General features: G+C 40.5%; 3 protein-coding genes, 1 long non-coding RNA gene and 1 other non-coding gene across 9 annotated transcripts; all 5 read left to right on the plus strand.

Annotated features, from left to right (window-relative positions):
* The first annotated feature begins 2,707 nt into the window (after nt 1-2,707).
* On the plus strand, nt 2,708-8,652 carry LOC125530902 (DNA (cytosine-5)-methyltransferase CMT3). 4 transcript variants are annotated; one of them, XM_087527714.1, is made up of 20 exons: nt 3,006-3,024; nt 3,131-3,230; nt 3,818-3,943; nt 4,024-4,263; nt 4,340-4,439; nt 5,314-5,468; nt 5,557-5,622; nt 5,705-5,917; nt 5,996-6,054; nt 6,161-6,227; nt 6,315-6,644; nt 6,730-6,798; nt 6,884-6,970; nt 7,036-7,123; nt 7,266-7,387; nt 7,469-7,573; nt 7,654-7,697; nt 7,789-7,858; nt 7,984-8,087; nt 8,183-8,652. In XM_087527714.1, exons 3-20 carry the CDS (start codon nt 3,929-3,931, stop codon nt 8,364-8,366), a joined length of 2,118 nt encoding a protein of 705 aa, XP_087383840.1. In that variant the 5' UTR covers nt 3,006-3,024; nt 3,131-3,230; nt 3,818-3,928; the 3' UTR covers nt 8,367-8,652. The 4 variants fall into 4 exon arrangements, with proteins under 4 accessions (XP_087383842.1, XP_087383839.1, XP_087383840.1 ...); XM_087527715.1 differs by having other exon boundaries at nt 3,818-3,931; XM_087527713.1 differs by lacking the exon at nt 3,818-3,943 and having other exon boundaries at nt 2,709-3,024.
* A 652-nt stretch (nt 8,653-9,304) lies between these two features.
* On the plus strand, nt 9,305-10,294 carry LOC147963221 (transcription termination factor MTERF15, mitochondrial-like). Its single transcript, XM_087529518.1, has one exon. The coding sequence runs from the start codon at nt 9,305-9,307 to the stop codon at nt 10,292-10,294; it is 990 nt and encodes a 329-aa protein (XP_087385644.1).
* An 884-nt stretch (nt 10,295-11,178) lies between these two features.
* Nucleotides 11,179-14,260, plus strand: LOC147963222 (uncharacterized). Of its 2 annotated transcripts, XR_015608305.1 has the most exons (3): nt 11,179-12,625; nt 13,253-13,312; nt 13,404-14,260. It is a non-coding gene; the product is annotated as an uncharacterized LOC147963222 (long non-coding RNA). The 2 variants fall into 2 exon arrangements; XR_015608304.1 differs by having other exon boundaries at nt 11,179-13,312.
* Nucleotides 14,261-14,655: 395 nt separating this feature from the next.
* On the plus strand, nt 14,656-15,964 carry LOC147963223 (protein Rf1, mitochondrial-like). The gene is made up of 2 exons (XM_087528071.1): nt 14,656-14,784; nt 15,288-15,964. The coding sequence occupies exons 1-2, from the start codon at nt 14,700-14,702 to the stop codon at nt 15,887-15,889; spliced, it is 687 nt and encodes a 228-aa protein (XP_087384197.1). The 5' UTR covers nt 14,656-14,699; the 3' UTR covers nt 15,890-15,964.
* On the plus strand, nt 15,058-15,128 carry TRNAG-GCC (transfer RNA glycine (anticodon GCC)). Its single transcript has one exon. It is a non-coding gene; the product is annotated as a tRNA-Gly (tRNA).
* Nucleotides 15,965-25,561: the final 9,597 nt, after the last annotated feature.

Consider the following 25,561-nt stretch of genomic DNA (forward strand, 5'->3'; position numbering starts at 1 on the left):
TTTCATTTTCTCTTTCCTTTGATTTATTTTGTTTTCATTTTTTTGGGTTTTTTTGTTTCTTTTTGTTTTTCATTCTACATTCTTATATACATGATCATTTTTTTTCAAATACTTGTTCAACATTTTTCAAATACTTGTTCAATATTTTTCAAATACTTGTTCAACATTTCTAAAATACCTGCTCAACATTTATATATGTATGATTAAAAATTCAAATACTTGTTCAACCTTTTTTCAAATACATGTTCAGCATTTTTATATACATGATCAATATTATTTCCAAATACTTGTTCAATATTTTTTAAATACTTGTTCAGCATTTTTCAAATACATATTCTACATTTAAAAATACGTGTTCAACATTTTTATATTAATGATCAACATTTTTTTCAAATACTTGTTAATTAATTTTAAAACACTTTTTCAGCATTTTTAAAATGCGTATTCTACATTTAAAAAAATACTTGTTCAGCATTTTTATATACATGATCAATATTATTTCCAAATACTTGTTCAATATTTTTTAAATACTTGTTCAGCATTTTTCAAATACATATTCTACATTTAAAAATACGTGTTCAACATTTTTATATTAATGATCAACATTTTTTTCAAATACTTGTTAATTAATTTTAAAACACTTTTTCAGCATTTTTAAAATGCGTATTCTACATTTAAAAAATACTTGTTCAACATTTTTATATACATGATCAATATTATTTCCAAATACTTGTTCAATATTTTTTAAATACTTGTTCAGCATTTTTAAAATACATATTCTACATTTAAAAATACGTGTTCAACATTTTTATATTAATGATCAACATTTTTTCAAATACTTGTTAATTAATTTTAAAACACTTTTTCAGCATTTTTAAAATGTGTATTCTACATTTAAAAAATACTTGTTCAACATTTTTATATACATGATCAATATTATTTCCAAATACTTGTTCAATATTTTTTAAATACTTGTTCAGCATTTTTAAAATACATATTCTACATTTAAAAATACGTGTTCAACATTTTTATATTAATGATCAACATTTTTTTCAAATACTTGTTAATTAATTTTAAAACACTTTTTCAGCATCTTTAAAATGCGTATTCTACATTTAAAAAATACTTGTTCAACATTTTTATATACATGATCAATATTATTTCCAAATACTTGTTCAATATTTTTTAAATACTTGTTCAGCATTTTTAAAATACATATTCTACATTTAAAAATACGTGTTCAACATTTTTATATTAATGATCAACATTTTTTTCAAATACTTGTTAATTAATTTTAAAACACTTTTTCAGCATCTTTAAAATGCGTATTCTACATTTAAAAAATACTTGTTCAACATTTTTATATACATGATCAATATTATTTCCAAATACTTGTTCAATATTTTTTAAATACTTGTTCAGCATTTTTAAAATACATATTCTACATTTAAAAATACGTGTTCAACATTTTTATATTAATGATCAACATTTTTTCAAATACTTGTTAATTAATTTTAAAACACTTTTTCAGCATTTTTAAAATGCGTATTCTACATTTAAAAAATACTTGTTCAACATTTTTATATACATGATCAATATTATTTCCAAATACTTGTTCAATATTTTTTAAATACTTGTTCAGCATTTTTAAAATACATATTCTACATTTAAAATACGTGTTCAACATTTTTATATTAATGATCAACATTTTTTTCAAATACTTGTTAATTAATTTTAAAACACCTTTTCAGCATTTTTAAAATGCGTATTCTACATTTAAAAAATACTTGTTCAACATTTTTATATACATGATCAATATTATTTCCAAATACTTGTTCAATATTTTTTAAATACTTGTTCAGCATTTTTAAAATACATATTCTACATTTAAAAATACGTGTTCAACATTTTTATATTAATGATCAACATTTTTTTCAAATACTTGTTAATTAATTTTAAAACACCTTTTCAGCATTTTTAAAATGCGTATTCTACATTTAAAAAATACTTGTTCAACATTTTTATATACATGATCAATATTATTTCCAAATACTTGTTCAATATTTTTTAAATACTTGTTCAGCATTTTTAAAATACATATTCTACATTTAAAAATACGTTTTCAACATTTTTATATTAATGATCAACATTTTTTTCAAATACTTGTTAATTAATTTTAAAACACTTTTTCAGCATTTTTAAAATGCGTATTCTACATTTAAAAAATACTTGTTCAACATTTTTATATACATGATCAACATTTTTTCAAATACTTGTTCAAATTTTTTTAAATACTTGTTCAACAGTTTTCAAATACATGTTCTACATTTTAAAAGTACTTGTTCAAAAATTCTATATACATGATCAACATTTTTTCAAATACTTGTTCAACATATTTCAAGTAGTCGTACAACATTTTACAAATACTTGATCAACATTTTCAAATGTTTCTTGAAGAGTGTTTTTGTAAACAAAAGTATACAGAAAAATAAAAATACTTGTTCAACATTTTCAAATTCTTGAAGAATGGTATAATATGATATTTTAAAGTATAAACAAAAGCGAAAAAGCGAAAAAGAAAACAGAAAACGTAAAAAATATACAGGAAAAAGAGCTTATGGCCTCCCGCAGTAGTGGGCCGGCCCAGCTCGAGTGGATTTGCTTGCTTCCACCCGAACGGGCTCGCACTGAGCGGAGCGGGCTCCAATCCATCCCCGACATACTGCTCAAAAAAATAAAATAAAAATCCATCCCCGACATTGGTGCCCCGGAGGCGGAGACGCCGGCACTGGCACCAGTGACCCCCACCAACCGGCCGCTCTCCTCTTCCCCCCACTCTCCACAACCCGCAATGGCGCCGGCCCGCAAGCGGAGGTCCGCCGAAGAGCCGCCGCTCGTCGTGACCGAGCGCGCGACAAGGGGGCGTCCGCCCAGGGAGGATGGCGACCCCGAGTTCGTCGGGGACCCCATCCCCGCCGACGAAGCTCGGGCCAAGTTTCCCCACCGCTACCACCGCCAGCGCAGGTAGCTCACGCCCCCTCCCCTTGTGTCTGTTCTCTGAGCGTGTGTGTGGTGTGTGGATACTGTGCTGAATGCTTAGGGATTTCTGCATCCGCGTTCGTCTGGGCAGAAATGGGGAGGAGGAGGAGGAGGTGAAGGCGCGCTGCCATTACCGGGCAGCCAAGGTGGAAGGAATCGTCTATAACCTCCGTGACGATGTGTATGTAGTGGTAATCGTCTTCCTCTGCTTATCAACATGTTTGCTCCTCAATGGAGTATCTTTTACTACATGTTTCCAGTTATGCTTGCTGCTGATGAATGGTTGCTCCTTTATTTAGGCCGCCATGGTTAGTATCACTCTGTCATACGCTTCTGCTGTGAAATCGATGACCCTATCGTCATTGTTAATTAGCATGACTACTCTACTTCTCTGTAGAAAATTTGATGCATTTCCTCTGGTACCCAATTAGGCCCATGTGACTCTGCATATGGCTGCTGCTGTAAAAGAATCCTTGCTATCTTTTAGACTTTTTCATGCTACTGTTCTGCCCCCACAACTCATGTGACCGCTGTTATGCTTGCTGCTATGATTGCCTTTTTTGTTGTTGTTGTTGTTGTTGTTGTTGTTGTTGTTGTTGTTGCTAATTATTAGACTGTCATCATAATGCTTCTTTTCAACAGCTCATGCCATAGCGGTTATGCATGCTGCTGTGAAGTACTTGATGGCTGACCGTCATCTTAATGCTCTGTTCATGCACCTGATGTGATTGACATCGTGCTTCCTGCTTTGAAATACTCGCTCGCCTTAATGCCGCAGTTTGTACAAAATGAACTGGGGGGAGTACTATCTCAGTTCTTTTATAGCGGCAGATAAAACGGACCGGAGGGAGTACCGAACTGCATCCATACGACACCTTTCGCCGTGAATATGGTTTCTGCTGATGTAAAGAAAATCCTTGCTATCTGTCAGATGTTTGCATAGGTTTTTTCATTCCTGATTCCTTTATCATCATTTCTGTTTAGGCTGAGGAAGGAAAGCCCCATTTCATTGGTAGGATCACCGAACTTTTTGAGGGAACAGACCACGTCAAGTACTTCAACTGCCGTTGGTTCTTCCGATCGGAGGACACGGTGATCTCGACTGCGGAATTGGTTGATGATCATAGTCATGATCCCAAGCGGGTCTTCCTCTCTGACGAGAGGAACGACAACCCGCTTGACTGTATTGTGTCCAAGGTTAAAATACTGCAAGTCGATCCCAAGGTTACTGCTCTTGTTCAGAACTGTGTGTCCCCTCCTTAATGAAATGGTTCTCACTTTGTTGAACTCCACGTTTTAGCTTGATCTGGAAGCAAAAGCCCAACTAGCGGCTGACAGCGATCTGTACTATGACATGTCGTACACTGTGCCCTACTCTACCTTTGAAAATATCACAAATGGTAATTGCTGCTGTGACCTTTGTACTCATTTCAGTTATGCAAGCTTTTTATTGACCTATCTAATGCTTTAAACATGTTCAATACTGTTGCTATAATTTGCTGTAACTCTGTTTAGTTTTGTAAATTAACTCCTAAGAGTTGAACATTTTAACCAACATGTGAAATTTTTTTCCCATCAGACCATGTTGATCATAATCTGGTTTAAGTTAAAATCTAAACTCATTGTCTTATGCCCATGCTTTCTTCCTTCAAAATGTTATTTCAACCTGATACGTTCAATAGAAATTAGGATGTAACTCGTTTGTTAAAACAGTCAGTAAATATCATAAATGGCAATTATTGCTGCTAACCTATAACTCTGTTCAATTATGCAAGCTAATTATTGGCCTCCTTAATGTTTAAATATTTCCAATATTGTTGCTAAGTTTAACCTGTTTAGTCATGTAAATTAACTCCTGGGAGATAAACATTTTAGAGAATATGTAAAAACAAATCCCATCTGTCCATGTCGATCATAATCTAGGATTCTAGGTTAAGTTTAACCCAATCTCATTGTCCATGCTTTCTGCGTTTGGAATGTTAATTCTGCGGATAGGTTTGGTAGACATTAGGATGACATATTTTTTCTGTGCATGTAAGCTGTGTTCAAACATGCAAGAATATTTTTGGTAGAAAAAGATAGAATTAACTAAGGGGCATCATGGGCCTAGGAATTTTCATCTATTAGTTAACTTATCTTTGGTAGATACCACCTATAATCTTGGGCAATTAGGACATGAGCGCATCAGCATGTTCAGTAATTTTAATGATCTGTTGAATAATCTTGCCAGTTCAGTATTATAAATTTATAACTGAAGGTGTGTTTTGCGTGTAGATATAAATGAAATTTCAGGGATTTCTTCGGATGCTGATTCGGAGGTTGACACCTCTGTGGCAACCGCAACGCTACTTGACCTTTATTCTGGTTGCGGTGGCATGTCCACTGGATTGTGCTTGGGCGCTGCACTAGCTGGATTGAAACTTGAGACGGTATTACTTAGGCTTATATTTATTTGGAGAATAATTTGTCGACCACCCTTCATTATGTCTATAATTGCTTTCTTTTTTATATTTGTAGAGGTGGGCTGTTGATTTTAACAGCTACGCGTGCAATAGCTTGAAGTCCAACCATCCCAAGACCGAGGTTGGCTCATGAATCTTTAATTCTTTTTGGCTGGTACAAATCCTCTTGTTCTATCTTGACTAGATGTGATTTCTGAATATAGGTGCGGAACGAGAAGGCGGATGATTTTCTATCTCTTTTAAAAGAATGGGCAGTTCTATGTGACCAATATGTCCATGGTAATAATGCTGAGGCACCTCCTCCGATGGACGATGAGGAGGAAGAGGGTGAACTCGAAAAGGACGAATATGTCGTGCAAAAACTCACTGATATCTGCTATGGTGGCATTGATAGGAAAAGTTGCATTTATTTCAAAGTGCTACACTGTCCATCTAGCTCATTTCTAGTGCTCATACTTCTGTTACTTAGGTTGGTGTGATATTTTCTTGAACAGGTGCAATGGAAGGGATATGGCCCCGAAGAGGATACCTGGGAGCCCATTAAAAACCTTAGGTTTGTATCTAATTTGACATATTCCTATTACATAATAATGTCTATTTCCGTTGCAGTTATCCAGAAAGATCTATGTACAGTTCACTGATTCTTTTTTAATGTTCAGTGATTGCCCTTTAAAAATAAAGGAGTTTGTTCAAGAAGGCCACATGCGAAAAGTATTACCATTGCCTGTGAGTACTTGCTATTCTTTCTCCGTAATTTTGTACCTGAATATCAGGTTCCTGATGTTGTTTATTTGTTCTGTTATACTTTTAAAGGGTGACGTAGATGTCTTGTGTGGGGGGCCGCCTTGTCAAGGGATAAGCGGGTTAAATCGGTTCAGAAACCGTGACGACCCACTAAATGATGATAAGAATAGGCAGCTGGTCACTTTTATGAACATCGTTTCCTATTTGCGGCCGAAGTTCGTTTTGATGGAAAATGTGGTGGATATACTGCAATTTGCCGAAGGATATCTAGGTAGGTATGCGTTGAGCCGGTTGGTGGCTATGAACTACCAGTCTCGGCTGGGTATTATGTTAGCAGGTTGTTACGGGCTTCCACAGTTCCGCATGCGCACCTTCCTATGGGGTGCCCTCACTACAATGGTTTGTTTTAATATTCTTTGTCACTTACAGTTTTTGTTACAAATTTATTTCTGAGATGATTGATCAGTTGTATTTGGATATGCAGGTACTCCCAAAACATCCTCTCCCCACACATAATGTTGTTATACGAGGCGGGGCGCCGAATGCATTCACGGTAAGCAAAACTATAATAAAATTAAGACCGTAATGATATCCTATGAGAAGTGAAAATATGCTGACGAGCTTATTTTTTGTTGCAGCAAAGCATTGTGGCATATGACGAAATTCAAAATCCAACCTTGAAGAATGCCTTGGTTCTTGAAGATGCGATCTCAGATTTGCCGAAGGCATGTATTTACTTGACTTTTGTATGTCATATTTTCCACATATAGTCTTACATCTGTTTATGCAGGTTGGTAACGATCAAGCTGATGACGTACTTGAATACCTTGCGAAACCAAAGACAGAATTTCAGCGCTACATTCGTCTTAGCCGTAAAGGTAACCATATAGCTCTTTTGATAAGACGAATATACACTCATCTTTTTGTTTGTGAAAAATCCTTTCCTTTTGCATTTCACATTTCAATTCAGTTTTATGCATTTAAATTGTTATTTTTATTAATGTTGTTCCCATGGTCTAGAAATGTTGGACTACTCATTCGGTGATAAAACCGGTCCTGGAGAAGGCAAGCTAATGGATCACTGTCCTCTGAAGTTGAATAAAGATGATTATGAGCGCGTTAAGCGAATACCATTTGAGAAGGTAGGTGGCTGAATTTTTCCAAATGTTTCTTGCGTGATCACTCCTTTTTCCCTTTGTGAAAAATTTTGAATTCTCGCTTAGGGAGCCAACTTCCGTGACCTGGAAGGTGTAAGAGTAGGGCCAAACAACGTCGCTGAGTTTGACCCTGAGATTCCACGAGTTTACCTTGAGTCAGGCAATCCATTGGTACATGCTGTATCGCCCAATATCGATCGTCAGGATTTTTCTAGTCACAATTGCTGAAGATTGCATGTCTGTATGGCCAGGTCCCTGAATATGCAATAAAGTTCAGGAGCGGCAAGTCTCTCAGGTTAGTGCCTTATGTTCACTGTTTTCCTTTCTGAAACTATACTAGGTTGTCTGATGCTGCTCTCAAGATACACGTTGCGATGCATTTACAGGCCGTTTGGACGACTGTGGTGGGATGAGACGGTCCCTACAGTGGTGACCAGTGCAAATCCACACAGCCAGGTCAGCTTTGTCACAAGCTGCCTCAGTTTTCTGATCTGACCATTTAGGAAGCACATAACCTTTTCTTCAGTTTCGACAGTGTCAGGTCTAGAATCTCTAAATGCGTTTGGTGTTGCTGCCTGCAGAAAATATTACACCCGGGTCAGGCCCGGGTTCTGACCGTCCGTGAGAATGCGAGGCTGCAGGGGTTCCCGGATTATTATCGCCTGGATGGTTCCATCAAGGAGCGGCAAGTTTACGAACTGCTCTGCTAGTCATACTTTCATAAATAAATCAAGACTGAAACTGAACATCTGTTGGTGTCTTGAACCCTGGTGCTGGCAGGTACATGCAAGTCGGCAACGCGGTGGCGGTCCCTGTGGCCCGGGCCTTGGGATACTCTCTGGGCCTGGCGTACCTGCGCAAACACGACGGCAGTGACGGCCCGATGCTGGTGCTGCCTGCCAACTTCTTTAGCCCGGGGCAGACCGAGGCCGTCGCGCCCGCGGACGGGGTTGCAGAGGAGTAGGACACAGATAGCAAACGTTGCTGCTGGTGTATTGAACTGGGGCCATTTTCTGAAATTGAACTAGGTTGCTGTTATTGGCTAGGATTGGAGATTTGTGATTGGCTGGGATTGGAGATTGTGCACACGCCTGTTTGAGCGCGTTTTTTCTGCCTTGGTTGTATTTTTCTCAGCATTATCATTGGTTTCCAATTGATGATTTTCATCAGTAGAGTGGTGGTCATATGTCTGTTTATGAATAGTCGAGTTTGTGGTCAGCTCAAGTTGCATCTCATTGTGCCTGTGGTGACTCAGGTGATGTTTGTACAGTAACCAGTCACACATAGAGAAACCAACAGATCTCTCGTCCCACACTTGTGGTTCCCCACAGATTTGGAAAAAGAGTTGGACCTTTTTATAAGGGTTCCTCTTTCAGATGCTATTGGAGCTTGACAAAAGAAGAAGTGGTTCCCGTTGCCCGCCTCACGCCATGCGTGCGCGTCGTGTTTTGTAAATGAACCCCAGATTATTTTTCACATCATATTTTTTTCACTATGATACATGCATATTACTACCTATGTTACTTTCATTATGATTTATTCTAAAGTGAAAGTACTATTCTACTCCGTGAACTGTCAATTTGAAGAAATAGTGAGAAAATTCATTAAAAGAAAGTTGTTTATTTATGCCAAACATTGTTGAATGTTTCAGTGCTTACAAATTCCCCTGGAAAAAGGAGTGTTTGTAAAGTTTCATCATGTAATGACATTCACGGAGTCATGGCAAAAATAAATAAATTAAATCAACGCTCTAAAATGCTTACAAAAATAGCATTTTTTTGGAGCATCTGTTTTGTTTTTATGCTACAACTTTCACGAATGTCATCCCACCGTGAAACATTGCAAACACACCAAACATTCAACAGTGTATTCCGATGGACGCAGTTTTTTTTTAAGGTAACGATGGACGCAGTTTTCCTCTGGGCAACGTGTGGATGGAAATGGGCCGTTGGATGTCATTTGGATGGTAACTTGGCCCAGCCGCTGGATGTTCATTTCAGAGTCGATCCCTGTCCAGCACACCACACCACCGGAGACATCCGACGCCACTCGAATTCCCCACCGCCCGCCGTCGTCGTCGTCGGGCTGACCGGCCTCGGTCTATCCCCTTGTGATATCGCGCGCCTCGTCTCGCTCGTCCCCGACAACTTCCGCCAGAGATGCGTCGTCTCCAAGCTAGAGTACTACCTGCCACTCTTCGGCTCCTTCGAAAACATGATCCGGCCGCTCAAACATGGCTCCTCCATCCTCGACTCTGACCTCGAGAGGGTGGTCAAGCCCAATGTCAGTCTCCTAGCAGAGTGCGGGCTAGGTGCTTGTGATATTGCCAAGCTCTTCGTCTGTTCGCCGTGGATACTGTGTGCCAAACCAGGGCGTGTCCTGGAGATGGTTGCGTGTGCCGAAGGTATAGGTGTGCCCTGTGGCTCTGGAATGTTCAGGCAAGCGCTGCAGGCCGTCTCATACTTGAGCGAGGACAAGCTCGCTGCCAAAGTGGACTACTTGAAGGAGACATTTAGGTGGTCAGATACGGAGGTCCGCATTGCTGTGTCCAAGTGGCCGGTTGTGCTGAGGTGCTCAAAGGACACGCTGCAGCGCAAGTCCGAGTTCCTCATCTCTAAGGTGGGCTTGGAACCGGGGCGCATTGCTCACTGGCCGGTTATCCTCGATCTTAACCTGGAGGGCCGGCTCAGGCCCCGGTACCATGTTATGAGGTTTCTTAAGGAAAATGGATTGCTCAAGCGTGACCCAAGCTACTGTACAATTGTTAAATTGACTGAGAAAGAGTTCTTGGAGAAGTTCATATGCCCTCACAAGGACGCTGCACCATACCTTGCTGAAGACTATGCAACCGCTTGCAGAGGGGAAGTGCCTGCGAGATTCATATTTGCATGAACCAAGAAGCAGGAAAATGGATTGCTAGAGCGCGAGGGGAACTACTGTTCAGCAGCCTTATTTACTGGGAAGATTTTCATGGAAAAGTTCGTATGTCCATACAAGGAAGCTGCCCCCACCTTGCCAAACACTGTGCTGCCACTTGTAGGGGAAGTGCCTTCTAATTTCAGACTTACATCACCAATAACGGGTTATGAGAATTGGTAACTGCGTATGTCTACATGTAGTGAGCTGGTAATTTTTGTCTCAGTGTTCTTTGCCTAACTAGATGTTGGTTATCTGCTATAGTATATCTGGTACATGTTAATTCAGTGTCGCCAGTCCTGGTTGAAACTAATCATTTGATTTTAGAGTACTTGTACGTCCACTATATCATTTAGAGAGAAGAAAGAATCACATTGCGATGAACTTTTCCATCCTCATCTCATATTGATACGCATTCTGAACTAAGAAAGTGACATCAGGGCATTCTGCAAATGCTTTCAAGTATTAATGAAAAGTATATCTGCACGCTCTATATCTTTATGTTCTGAGTGGCAATTGCAGCTTTCAATGCGATCCTGAGTTAATCTATCTTTCCACGAAAAAGGGTTCTCAATATGGCCATAAAGATGACAAGAAGTCCCGAAATTTGTTGAACTTTTTTTCGGGAACAATTCTGGAGTTGTTGATGGTCACAACGTGTTGATCACTGTTGAGGGTGCAGTTTTGATATAGTCTGTTGGTTCCTCTAGTTCTTCTTGCTTAGCTGAATGCCTTCATTTTTCAAGCAGTAGCTTTGTTTATAAAATATTAACTGTTGTGAAAGCAGCTCATCGTTTTCTAGTACTTTGTATCAGTTTTTTCCTTTATTTTTCTCTTATATTCTTGGATGGCATACCGGCTGATGATACTTTTTCTGGGAGCATCTGATGTCAAAACTGAATAGTAAAGTAGTTGGCCAGTAGCATTTTTGTCGATGGCCTACCCATATAGCACTATGTAATGGATATGTCGAAGGCCCAGGTATTTGTACTGGAGAAGCAAATTGATGCTTGTATGGTGTGGTGCTGAAAAGCAGAGGGCAATTCAGACAATACAGGAATATGTTAAGGTGGTCTTAAAAAGGTGCTGGCATTACCATGTTACTCTCTGCCTTACCTTTTAGCTAGTTTTAATCTATATTAGCACTATCTATATAGATACTCAGGACATTTTTATCATTGGTGTGCTTTATTGGGATAGCAAGCCACCCTCTGTCTTTATGTTTGATATTTTGCTTTTTTAGATGCTCTTTTATATTTGCTTTAGTTGTGTTGATTACAATATTTTGTGAGGACATGTATGCTGGTATTGGAAAAAACAGAATGAAGATACCTTAGCCAAGAGATGGTCCGAGAGATGATATCTTAACAAAAAAAGGGCAGCCCCAGTGCATGTAGCTCCCGCTTGCGCAGGGTCTGGGGAAGGGTCCGACCACTTTGGGTCTATTGTACGCAGCCTTTCCCTACATTTCTGCAAGAGGCTGATTCCAGGACTTGAACCCGTGACCTCATGGTCACAAGGCAGCAGCTTTACCACTGCGCCAAGGCTCCCCTTCAGATGATATCTTAACAAAGCCTGGTCTTAATATTTAGGGGAATGCAGTATTTTTTCTCAGTTATACTGAATGCCATCTCTTCGTGCACTCCTTTCAGTTAAATCTCAGCCTAGGCTTGCAAGTACTAGCTGTCAGATAGCGAGCGTAGTTATGGAATCTTGGAGAATTGCAAACACAGAAACTGTAGACATGCTGGCCTACCTCCAATTAAGAATCAAGATGTGTGAGGAGAGGATGGTGAGCATATGTTTATTCCTGATGTTAGGCTGTAGAAATTGGAATAAATGAGATCTCAGCTGTGTGCTTGCAGTAACACAAAGGAGATGGGCACATGCTATTATTGGCGCAGAGCTCTGATTTGAAATGAAGATCAGTTGCGTGTCTCTTCTCTAGTGCCTAGTTTAGCCTGTGGGAATTATAGAAATAATATTAATGCAATGAAGGCGAGGGGAAGGGGTCTATTAAGGAATGAAGTGACTTGCCAGGTGAGTGATTTGTTTTTAAAAAAGTAGTTTCCTTGAGTAAGAATTGGCCGGGCAATAAAGAGCATACTGACTGATTTATTGACTGTTGTAGATTGATGGTGCTTTCTTACTTTCTTGAGAAGAAGTGATGAAACTAGATATAGATGCATAGTTCTTTCTTCTTCTTTCAGGAGATCGACCAAGCATGGTGGTTGGGGATTTGCTATACTACACATGATTCTGATGGTTCTGTTAGTTGATGATGCCTGAGACTTCCTTCAGTTACAAGTATTTATTCAAGTGTTGATGATGCCTTTCTCCTTCTGAATTTTGCAAGTTGTGCAATCCTTCTGAACCTGATACTTGCATGATAATTTACTTTCACACTAGAACATTTTCTACTCTGGGATAGAAACTTGTGCTCTAAACTTTCTTTTGTACGCTGGGAAACTTCTGGTGTTATCAAATGGTCTTTGCTTTTACTCCACCTCTATGAGCACTGTTACCGAAGAATGGGTTATTGAAATACTTGGGCAAAGAAGCTGCTGTTCAATCGACAGTTGCATTTAGCACCAGCTAGTGCTGCAATTTCTTATTATTTTAATAGAAAGCCGCAAATGATCGAGGCGCTATGTAGTATGTGAATTATGTGTTTTCATCTTCACCTGTACAGTTTTATTGAGTCAACCATGCATGCCATCACTTTTTTTCTGGAGCTGATAAACGAATGTAAACAAACATATTTCTCTGTTTTCCATCCATTTATATGCCATGTAAGCAATTAGATGTGGAATTTAAAGCCGCTAGCTAATTGATGGTGATTTACTCAGACTAATATTTAGTTTGCCCTTTCTTTTGGTCTTACCAGAGCTTTCCTTTAACGGGAACAGTCTTAATAGAGCTTTTTATGTGTAGGAATTTGGTGCATGGAAGCAAGCAGAGGGCAGTTATGGATAAAGTTCAGCAAGCTAACTGGTACGAATAAAGCTATGTTGTTATTCACCCTCCATTTACCGGGGTATCCAATCTGCTTAGATTGATCTGCACTTGCACTTCCTTTGACTAGGTATGCGCTGAAGTTTATTCCCTTTTTTCTGTGATTTCCTGGCTGTGGCTGCATACCATTTTGAAATCCTGAGCAATTTCCGCAGTACAAGTGCGGAGTGGTAATTTGATATTTAGGATCGGAACAAGTTAAATATGCACTCTTCCTAAGACTTGAGAATGATGCAGCAATGTATCATCCATAGTATCCTGCGTATTGATTCTGAGGATGCTCTGAGATCTGGCAATACAAACGCAAGGGGCCGAAGGTACCGCTGCAGTCAGGCTGGATATACCGCTGCAGACGCAAGCTTACATGATCGCTGGAGGAGAGACATGGTTTCAGCCGTGGCGGCGCGAGATTACTCGACACTCTATTAAGACGGCGGGGGAAGATCAGTGTCGCCGTCCAATCAAGTGTCGCTAGCTGGGGAAGTTGGCAGCAGTCTGGGAGGTGAGGAAGATGAGATGATCGTGTAATTGCTGGGCGTTTTTGAACCCTATCAGTAGAGAAGAAAGATTGATATGTGTGAGCGCCTGCTAAGATGCTGACTCAGTGTTGCAAATCGATCGCTAGATCACAGCTGAGCTAATATTGCTGAATAATGGTGAGGGAGAAGGTATTTGTTGATAACCTTACAAGGAAGCTGCCTCACCCTGCTGAATGCTCTGCTGCCGCTTGCAGAAGGCAATTGTGCACTAGATTCAGATTTTCCTGATAAAAGGAACAGTGTGTCAAATTTCAAAAGTAATCAGTTAGTTCTTTTTCTCCCGACTAAAAGTTTGATTTCTTAACATGGTGGCATACTGTTGGAATATTTGTCTGAAGCTGGGTATTCATATTTGTATAGAAAGCAAGGGATGCTGATATCTTGGATATTACTTCCGTAGCTTTGTCATCATTTATACTTCCATTTTGTGCTTTGATCTGGGGTGCAGCATCTACTAGTTTCTGTTACCACTATATTGCGTCAACTATCTTAGGTGCCATCTGCGCCGTATTTGAGATCCGTCACTTTCTCAAGTTCTATAAATGTGCTCACTTTTTTCGTCCTGTCGAGTGCTAACAGGGGGCAAATTGTGATATCCTCTGAAGTCTGAACAGGGAGCAAATGGCTCCTGGCTTCCATTTGGAAGAGGACCAAGATGATAATAGTACCTACCATGTTATCTCAAGGCCGCCATCGTGTAGCAAAAGCTTCATCCACTGCCTCCTTTCTACTCCCTCCGTAAACTAATATAAGAGCGTTTAGAATACTAAAATAGTGATCTAAACACTCTTATATTAGTTTACAGAGGGAGTATTATACAGAGGACGATGTTCAATATTTGGTACCGCAAACGACGGTCGTTTCACAGACTGGTTTTGGAAAATGGATATAACTTGCCTGGATCTTTTTTGGGTGAGTGAATTTTGGTAGGGCATTGGCCGAGGAAAATGGGCATATCTTACCTGAAATTGTTCCCAGTGTGTAGATTAGATAGGTTGCAAGGGAGCCTCTTTTTATTTTCTTCATGTGAAGAATGCTTTTAACTGAAATGCAAATGTGTACTTGTAAAAAAAATTCAGTGTTCACATTTGTACTGAAATCCTTTGAGTTCGATTGTAGGACGCATCCCGTTTGCTAAGCTAGTGAAGTGGTTGTTAAGTTTCTGCAAATAAAATTGGCATCTAGGCACCAGTGGTCTAGTGGTAGAATAGTACCCTGCCACGGTACAGACCCGGGTTCGATTCCCGGCTGGTGCATTTTTTCTGTCTTCATTTTTATGTCCTTTTTTCATCTATGTTTTTTTTATTCCTGACGTTAAATCCTGCATGCCATATAAGTATTTTTTTTTGCTTTATAGACATCAAAAGCAGAGGGAGAAGAGTAGTGAGAGCGAAATCAAATTTTTTTCACTACAGATGCTATCATCACTTTCAACCACCTACTCAAGGCCATCTGCGCGGAGAAGAAGACCAGCTATGCAATGGAAATCGTACTCCGAATAATGCCCGAGCTTAACTGCATACCGGATGTTTTCTCCTACACCATTCTTTTCAAGGGTCTCTGCAACGAGAAAAGAAGCCAAGAGGCTCTAGAGCTGATTCACATCATGGCTGAGGATGGGGGTAGCTGCCAACCTAATGTGGTGTCATATAGCACCGTAGTTGATGGCTTGTTGAAAGAGGGTGAGGTGGACAAAGCTTACAGCCTATTTTGTCAAGTGCTAAAGAGGCGAATTTCACCGAATGTTGTGACCTGTAGTTCAATCATCTCTGGCATGTGCAAGGTTCATGCGATGGACAAGGCTGAGCAGGTTCTTCAACAGATGTTTGATACAAGAATTCTGTCAAATGTTGCTACATATACTAGTCTCATACAAGGATACTATTCATTAGGACACTGCGAAGAGGTGGATCGGATTTTCAAGAAAATGTCTAGAAATGGTGTTCAACCAAATATTGTAGCTTACAAACATACGGATGGATTATCTTTGCAAGAGCGGAAGATGCGGAGAAGCTAGGAAGCTTTTTGATTCTATGATCAGTTTGGGCCAAAAACCGACGGTTACTACATACAACATTCTGCTCCATGGGTATGCCACGGAAAGATATTTTGATGATATGCATTGTCTCATCGATTTGATGGCAGAAAATGGCATTTCACCGGATCATTATGAAGGAAATATGCCCTAGAGGCAATAATAAAGTTGTTATTTATTTCCTTATATCATGATAAATGTTTATTATTCATGCTAGAATTGTATTAATCACGAAACATAATACATGTGTGAATACATAGACAAACAGAGTGTCACTAGTATGCCTCTACTTGACTAGCTCATTAATCAAAGATGGTTATGTTTCCTAACCATGGACAAAGAGTTGTTATTTGATTAACGGGATCACATCATTAGATGAATGATCTGATTGACATGACCCATTCCGTTAGCTTAGCACCTGATCGTTTAGTATGTTGCTATTGCTTTCTTCATAACTTATACATGTTCCTATGACTATGAGATTATGCAACTCCCGTTTGCCGGAGGAACACTTTGTGTGCTACCAAACGTCACAACGTAACTGGGTGATTATAAAGGTGCTCTACAGGTGTCTCCAAAGGTACATGTTGGGTTGGCGTATTTCGAGATTAGGATTTGTCACTCCGATTGTCAGAGAGGTATCTCTGGGCCCTCTCGGTAATGCACATCACATAAGCCTTGCAAGCATTGCAATTAATGAGTTAGTTGTGAGATGATGTATTACGGAACGAGTGAAGAGACTTGCCGGTAACGAGATTGAACTAGGTATTAAGATACCGACGATCGAATCTCGGGCAAGTAACATACCGATGACAAAGGGAACAACGTATGTTGTTATGCGGTCTGACCGATAAAAGATCTTTGTAGAATATGTAGGAGCCAATATGAGCATCCAGGTTCCGCTATTGGTTATTGACCGGAGACGTGTCTCGGTCATGTCTACATTGTTCTCGAACCCGTAGGGTCCGCACGCTTAAGGTTTCGATGACAGTTATATTATGAGTTTATGAGTTTTGATGCACCAAAGGAGTTCGGAGTCCCGGATGAGATCGGGGACATGATGAGGAGTCTCGAAATGGTCGAGACGTAAAGATCGATATATTGGACGACTATATTCGGACATCGGAAAGGTTCCGAGTGATTCGGGTATTTTTTGGAGTACCGGGTAGTTACGGGAGAAGCAATGGGCCTTGATGGGCTTTAGTGGGAAGAGGAGAAAGGGCCAAGGGGCTGCTGCGCCCCCCTCCCCTCTGGTCCGAATTGGACTAGGGAAAAGGGGGCCGGCCACCTTTCCTTCTCCTCCGCTTCCTTCTCCCTTCCTCCCCTCTTGGTGGACTCCTACTAGGACTTGGAGTCCTAGTAGGACTCCACATCCTGGCCGCACCAATTGCCTTGGCCGGCCTCCTCCTCCTCCATCCTTTATATACTGAGGCAAGGGGCACCCCATAGACACAAGTTGATCTTCGTGATCGTTCCTTAGCCGTGTGCGGTGCCCCCCTCCACCATATTCCACCTCGGTCATATTGTAGCGGTGCTTAGGCGAAGCCCTGCGACGGTAGAACATCAAGATCGTCACCACGCTGTCGTGTTGACGAAACTCCTCCCCGACGCTTTGCTGGATCGGAGCCCGGGGATCATCATCGAGCTGAACGTGTGCCAAGAACTCGGAGGTGCCGGAGTAACGGTGCTTGGATCGGTCGGACCGTGAAGACGTACGACTACATCAACCGCGTTGTCACAACGCTTCCGCTGTCGGTCTACAAGGGTGCGTAGATCACACTCTCCCCTCTCGTTGCTATGCATCACCATGATCTTGCGTGTGCGTAGGAATTTTTTTGAAATTACTACGTTCCCCAACAGTGGCATCCGAGCCTAGGTTTTATGTGTTGATGTTATATGCACGAGTAGAACACAAGTGAGTTGTGGGCGATATAAGTCATACTGCTTACCAGCATGTCATACTTTGGTTCGGCGGTATTGTTGGACGAAGCGGCCCGGACCGACATTATGCGTACGCTTACGCGAGACCGGTTCTCCCGACGTGCTTTGCACAAAGGTGGCTAGCGGGTGACAGTTTCTCCAACTTTAGTTGAACCGAGTGTGGCTACGCCCGGTCCTTGCGAAGGTTAAAACAGCACCAACTTGACAAACTATCGTTGTGGTTTTGATGCGTAGGTAAGATTGGTTCTTGCTTAAGCCCGTAGCAGCCACGTAAAACTTGCAACAACAAAGTAGAGGACGTCTAACTTGTTTTTGCAGGCATGTTGTGATGTGATATGGTCAAGACATGATGCTAAATTTTATTGTATGAGATGATCATGTTTTGTAACCGAGTTATCGGCAACTGGCAGGAGCCATATGGTTGTCGCTTTATTGTATGCAATGCAATCGCGCTGTAATGCTTTACTTTATCACTAAGCGGCAGCGATAGTCGTGGAAGCATAAGATTGGCGAGACGACAACGATGCTACGATAGAGATCAAGGTGTCGCGCCGATGACGATGGTGATCACGACGGTGCTTCGAAGATGGAGATCACAAGCACAAGATGATGATGGCCATATCATATCACTTATATTGATTGCATGTGATGTTTATCTTTTATGCATCTTATCTTGCTTAGATTGACGGTAGCATTATAAGATGATCTCTCACTAATTATCAAGAAGTGTTCTTCCTGAGTATGCACCATTGCGAAAGTTCTTCGTGCTGAGACACCACGTGATGATCGGGTGTGATAGGCTCTATGTTCAAATACAACGGGTGCAAAAGAGTTGCACACGCGGAATACTCAGGTTATACTTGACGAGCCAAGCATATACAGATATGGCCTCGGAACACGGAGACCGAAAGGTCGAGCGTGAATCATATAGTAGATATGATCAACATAGTGATGTTCACCAATGAAACTACTCCATCTCACGTGATGATCGGACATGGTTTAGTTGATTTGGATCACGTAATCACTTAGAGGATTAGAGAGATGTCTATCTAAGTGGGAGTTCTTAAGTAATATGATTAATTGAACTTAAATTTATCATGAACTTAGTCCTGGTAGTATTTTGCAAATTATGTTGTAGATCAATAGCTCGCGTTGTTGCTTCCCTGTGTTTATTTTGATATGTTCCTAGAGAAAATTGTGTTGAAATATGTTAGTAGCAATGATGCGGATTGGATCCGTGATCTGAGGTTTATCCTCATTGCTGCACAGAAGAATTATGTCCTTAATGCACCGCTAGGTGACGGACCTATTGCAGGAGCAGATGCAGACGTTATGAACGTTTGGCTAGCTCAATATGATGACTACTTGATAGTTTAGTGCACCATGCTTAATGGCTTAGAATCGGGACTTCAAAGACGTTTTGAACGTCATGGAGCATATGAGATGTTCCAGGAGTTGAAGTTAATATTTCAAGCAAATACACGAGTTGAGAGATATGAAGTCTCCAACAAGTTCTATAGCTAAAAGATGGAGGAGAATCGCTCAACTAGTGAGCATGTGCCCAGATTGTCTGAGTACTACAATCGCTTGAATCAAGTGGGAGTTAATCTTCCAGATAAGATAGTGATTGACAGAATTCTCTAGTCACCATCACCAAGTTAGTAGAACTTCGTGATGAACTATGATATGCAAGGGATAACGGAAACGATTCCCAAGCTCTTCGTAATGCGGAAATTGACGAAGGTAGAAATCGAGAAAAACATCAAGTGTTGATGGTAGACAAGACCACTAGTTTCAAGAAAAGGGCAGAGGGAAGAAGGGGAATTTCAAGAAGAACAGCAAGCAAGTTGCTGCTCAAGTGAAGAAGCCCAAGTCTGGTCCTAAGCCTGAGACTAAGTGCTTCTACTGCAAAGGGACTGGTCACTGGAAGTGGAACTACCCCAAGTGATTGGCGGATAAGAAGGATGGCAAAGTGAACATAAGTATATTTGATATACATGTTATTGATGTGTACTTTACTAGTGTTTATAGCAACCCCTCAATATTTGATACTAGTTCAGTTGCTAAGATTAGTAACTCGAAACGGGAGTTGCAGAATAAACAGAGACTAGTTAAGGGTGAAGTGACGATGTGTGTTGGAAGTGGTTCCAAGATTGATATGATCATCATCGCACACTCCCTATACTTTCGGGATTAGTGTTGAACCTGAATAAGTGTTATTTGGTGTTTGTGTTAAGCATGAATATGATTTGATCATGTTTATTGTAATACGGTTATTCATTTAAGTAAGAGAATAAATTGTTGTTCTGTTTACATGAATAAAACCTTATATGGTTACACACCCAATGAAAATAGTTCGTTGGATCTCGATCGTAGTGATACACATAATCATAATATTGAAATCAAAAGATGCAAAGTTAATAATGATAGTGCAACTTATTTGTAGCACTGCCGTTTAGGTCATATTGGTGTAAAGCGCATGAAGAAACTCCATGTTGATGGGATTTTGGAATCACTTGATTATGAATCACTTGATGCTTGCAAACCATGCCTCATGGGCAAGATGACTAAGACTCCGCTCTCCGGAGCGAGCAACTGACTTATTGGAAATAATACATACTGATGTATGCGGTCCGATGAGTGTTAAGGCTCACGGCAAGTATCGTTATTTTCTGAACTTCACAAATGATTTGAGCATATATGGGTATATCTACTTGATGAAACATAAGTATGAAACATTTGAAAAGTTCAAAGAATTTCAGAGTGAAGTGGAAAATCATCGTGACAAGAAAATAAAGTTTCTATGATCTGATCGCGGAGACAAATATTTGAGTTACGAGTTTGGTCTTCAATTAAAACAATGTGGAATAGTTTCACAAACTCATGCCACATGGAACACCACAGCATAATGGTGTGTCCGAGCGTCATAACCATACTTTATTGGATATAGTGCAATCTATGATGTCTCTTACCGATCTACCACTATCGTTTTGAGGTTATGCATTAGAGACAGCTGCATTCACGTTAAAAGGGCACCATCTAAATCTGTTGAGACGACACCGTATGAACTGTGGTTTGGCAAGAAACCAAAGTTGTCGTTTCTTAAAGTTTGGGGTTGCAATGCTTATGTGAAAAAGTTTCATCCTGATAAGCTCAAACCCAAATCGGAAAAGTGTGTCTTCATAGGATACCCAAAAAGTTACTGTTGGGTACACCTTCTATCACAGATCCAAAGGCAAGACATTCGTTGCTAAGAATGGATCCTTTCTAGAGAAGGAGGTTCTCTCGAAAGAAGTGAGTGGGAGGAAAGTAGAACTTGATAAGGTAATTGTACCTTCTCCCTTATTGGAAAGTAGTTCATCACAGAAATCTGTTCCTGTGACTACTACACCAATTAGTGAGGAAGCTAATGATGATGATCATGTAACTTCAGATCAAATTACTACCGAATCTCATAGGTAAACCAGAGTGAGATCCACACCAGAGTGGTACGGTAATCCTGTTCTGGAAGTCATGTTACTAGACCATGAGGAACTTGCGAACTATGAGGAAGCGATGATGAGCCTAGATTCCGTGAAATGGCTTGAGGCCATGAAATCTGAGATGAGATCCATGTATGAGAACAAAGTATGGACTTTGATTGACTTGCCCAATGATCGGCGAGCCATTGAGATTAAGTGGATCTTCAAGAGGAAGACGGACGCTGATAGTAGTGTTACTATCTATAAAGCTAGAATTGTCGCAAAAAGGTTTTTGACAAGTTCAAGGTGTTGACTATGATGAGAGTTTCTCACTCGTATCTATGCTTAAGTCTGTTCGAATCATGTTAGCAATTGCCGCATTTTATGAAATCCAGCAAATGGATGTCAAAACTGCATTCCTGAATGGATTTCTGGAAGAAGAGTTGTATATGATGCAGCCGGAAGGTTTTGTCGATCCAAAAGGAGCTAACAAAGTGTGCAAGCTCCAACGATCCATTTATGGACTGGTGCAAGCCTCTCGGAGTTGGAATAAACGCTTTGATAGTATGATCAAAGCATATAGTTTTATACAGACTTACGGTGAAGCCTGTATTTACAAGAAAGTGAGTGGGAGCACTACAGCATTTCTGATAAGTATATGTGAATGACATATTGTTGATCGAAAATAATGTAGAATTATTCTGCAAAGCATAAAGGAGTGTTTTTAAAGAAGTTTTTCAAAGAAAGACCTCGGTGAAGCTGCTTACATATTAAGCATCAAAATCTATAGAGATAGATCAAGACGTTTGATAAGTTTTTTCAATGAGTACATACCTTGACAATATTTTGAAGTAGTTCAAAAATGGAACAGTCAAAGAAAGATTTCTTGGCTGTGTTACAAGGTATGAAATTGAGTAAGACTCAAAGCCCGACCACGGCAGAAGATAGAAAGAGAATGAAAGTCATTCCGTATGCCTCAGCCATAGGTTCTATAAAGTATGCCATGATGTGTACCAGATCTATCATACACTGTGTTAAGCAAGGAAATACAATAGTGATCTAAGAGTAGATCACTGGACATTGGTCAAAATTATCCTTAGTGGGATAAAGAAATATTTCTCGATTATGGAGGTGACAAAAGGTTCGTCGTAAAAAGTTACGTCGATGCAAGTTTTGACACAGATCTGGATGACTCTAAGTCTCGATCTAGATACATATTGAAAGTGGGAGAAATAAGCTAGAGTAGCTCCGTGCAGAGCATTGTTGACATAGAAATTCGCAAAATACTTACGGATCTGAATGTGACAGACCCATTGACTAAAATTATCTCACAAGCAAAACATGATCACACCTTAGTACTCTTTGGATGTTAATCACATAGCGATGTGAAACTAGATTACTGACTCTAGTAAACCCTTTGGGTGTTGATCACATATCGATGTGAACTATGGGTGTTAATCACATGGTGATGTGAACTATTGCTGTTAAATCACATGGCGATGTGAACTAGATTATTGACTCTAGTGCAAGTGGGAGACTGAAGGAAATATGCCCTAGAGGCAATAATAAAGTTATTATTTATTTCCTTATATCATGATAAATGTTTATTATTCATGCTAGAATTGTATTAACCAGGAAACATAATACATGTGTGAATACATAGACAAACAGAGTGTCACTAGTATGCCTCTACTTGACTAGCTCATTAATCAAAGATGGTTATGTTTCCTAACCATGGACAAAGAGTTGTTATTTGATTAACGGGATCACATCATTAGATGAATGATCTGATTGACATGACCCATTCCGTTAGCTTAGCACCTGATCGTTTAGTATGTTGCTATTGCTTTCTTCATAACTTATACATGTTCCTATGACTATGAGATTATGCAACTCCCGTTTGCCGGAGGAACACTTTGTGTGCTACCAAACGTCACAACGTAACTGGGTGATTATAAAGGTGCTCTACAGGTGTCTCCAAAGGTACATGTTGGGTTGGCGTATTTCGAGATTAGGATTTGTCACTCCGATTGTCGGAGAGGTATCTCTGGGCCCTCTCGGTAATGCACATCACATAAGCCTTGCAAGCATTGCAACTAATGAGTTAGTTGTGAGATGATGTATTACGGAACGAGTAAAGAGACTTGCCGGTAACGAGATTGAACTAGGTATTAAGATACCGATGATCGAATCTCAGGCAAGTAACATACCGATGACAAAGGGAACAACGTATGTTGTTATGCGGTCTGACCCATAAAAGATCTTCGTAGAATATGTAGGAGCCAATATGAGCATCCAGGTTCCGCTATTGGTTATTGACCGGAGATGTGTCTCGGTCATGTCTACATTGTTCTCGAACCCGTAGGGTCCGCACGCTTAAGGTTTCGATGACAGTTATATTATGAGTTTATGAGTTTTGATGCACCAAAGGAGTTCGGAGTCCCATATGAGATCGGGGACATGACGAGGAGTCTCGAAATGGTCGAGACGTAAAGATCGATATATTGGACGACTATATTCGGACATCGGAAAGGTTCCGAGTGATTCGGGTATTTTTCGGAGTACCGGGTAGTTACGGGAGAAGCAATGGGCCTTGATGGGCTTTAGTGGGAAGAGGAGAAAGAGCCAAGGGGCTGCTGCGCCCCCCCTCCCCTCTGGTCCGAATTGGACTAGGGAAAAAGGGGCCGGCCACCTTTCCTTCTCCTCCACTTCCTTCTCCCTTCCTCCCCTCTTGGTGGACTCCTACTAGGACGGACTTGGAGTCCTAGTAGGACTCCACATCTTGGCCACACCAATTGCCTTGGCTGGCCTCCTCCTCCTCCATCCTTTATATACTGAGGCAAGGGGCACCCCATAGACACAAGTTGATCTTCGTGATCGTTCCTTAGCCGTGTGCGGTGCCCCCCTCCACCATATTCCACCTCGGTCATATTGTAGCGGTGCTTAGGCGAAGTCCTGCGACGGTAGAACATCAAGATCGTCACCACGCCGTCGTGCTGACGAAACTCCTCCCCGACGCTTTGCTGGATCGGAGTCCGGGGATCGTCATCGAGCTGAACGTGTGCCAAGAACTCGGAGATGCCGGAATAACGGTGCTTGGATCGGTCGGATCGTGAAGACGTACGACTACATCAACCGCGTTGTCACAACGCTTCCGCTGTCGGTCTACAAGGGTACGTAGATCACACTCTCCCCTCTCGTTGCTATGCATCACCATGATCTTGCGTGTGCGTAGGAATTTTTTTGAAATTACTACGTTCCCCAACACATTATGTCTACAACATACTGATATTTGCATATGCTAAAGAAAAAATGGTTGGTGAGGTAATGCATATATTTACAAAAATGCGGCAACAAGGATTCAGCCCTGATGCAGCGAGCTATGGGACGGGAATAAACTTACTTTGCAGCATTGGCCGAATGGATGATGCTGTGTTGCAATTCAATCAAATGGTAACGGAAGGATTAGCTCCTGATATCATAGATTTCACCACCCATTTGAGTGGTTTTTGTTCTTGTGGCAAATGGGAGAAGGTTCATGAACTATTTTCTGAAATGTTGAATCGTGGAATCTATCCCAATGTTGTGTTCTTCAACAGAATTATGAGCCCCCTTTGCAAAAATGGAAGGGTTATGGAAGCCCAAGATCTCTTTGACCTGATGATACACATGGGTGTAAAGCCGGACATGCATACTTATAACACGATGATGGGTGGATACATGTTCGTTGGCAAGATGGATGAAGTGAGGAAGTTACTTGACAATATGGTCTCAACTGGCCTGGAACCAGATATTTTCACATATGGATGACTACAAATTGAAGGAAGTTGCACATTTGGCCTAAGCTAAGCTGTAATTTTGTAGTTACTTTTGTCAGTCCTGGATCTCCCTTGTTTCTTTGATTTGTGTCATTCCTGTTTGCACATAAACCCATGTTATGGTTGAGTAGATAATTAGAGGGGGCATGAGCTAGCTGCTCTTCATGACTTCCATCTGGTAGCACAAGGAAAAAGACCTTGGTAAGCACATGAGGTGATAATGGTACGAAAGAACTCTTTGTTGCCTCACACCAATTATGAAACCATGGTGATCTCCTGATGCATGTTGCCAGCGGGATGAGATGCGTTCAGATCAAACCAGTGCTTGTATTTACATACAAGTATGTTCCAAATGATTAGCAACACAAAGCTAGGGATTCGCCTGACTTATTCAGTTCTAGCACCCAGGGGCGAACCCAGAACAAAAAAGATCC

Source organism: Triticum urartu, chromosome 6A, assembly GCF_056163025.1.
Source record: "Triticum urartu cultivar PI428250 chromosome 6A, HENAU_Tu73, whole genome shotgun sequence".
In the NCBI taxonomy this organism is placed as follows: Eukaryota; Viridiplantae; Streptophyta; class Magnoliopsida; order Poales; family Poaceae; genus Triticum; species Triticum urartu.

Coding starts and splice junctions, on each gene's coding strand:
- LOC125530902 (XM_087527713.1), top strand. CDS start 2,852: ATGGCGCCGGCCCGCAAGCGGAGGTCCGCCGAAGAGCCGCCGCTCGTC. Junction 4,440..5,313: donor CTTTGAAAATATCACAAATG/GTAATTGCTGCT, acceptor TTTTGCGTGTAG/ATATAAATGAAATTTCAGGG. Junction 6,228..6,314: donor GAAAAGTATTACCATTGCCT/GTGAGTACTTGC, acceptor ATACTTTTAAAG/GGTGACGTAGATGTCTTGTG.
- LOC147963221 (XM_087529518.1), top strand. CDS start 9,305: ATGGACGCAGTTTTCCTCTGGGCAACGTGTGGATGGAAATGGGCCGTT.
- LOC147963223 (XM_087528071.1), top strand. CDS start 14,700: ATGTTCAATATTTGGTACCGCAAACGACGGTCGTTTCACAGACTGGTT. Junction 14,785..15,287: donor CTTGCCTGGATCTTTTTTGG/GTGAGTGAATTT, acceptor TTTTCACTACAG/ATGCTATCATCACTTTCAAC.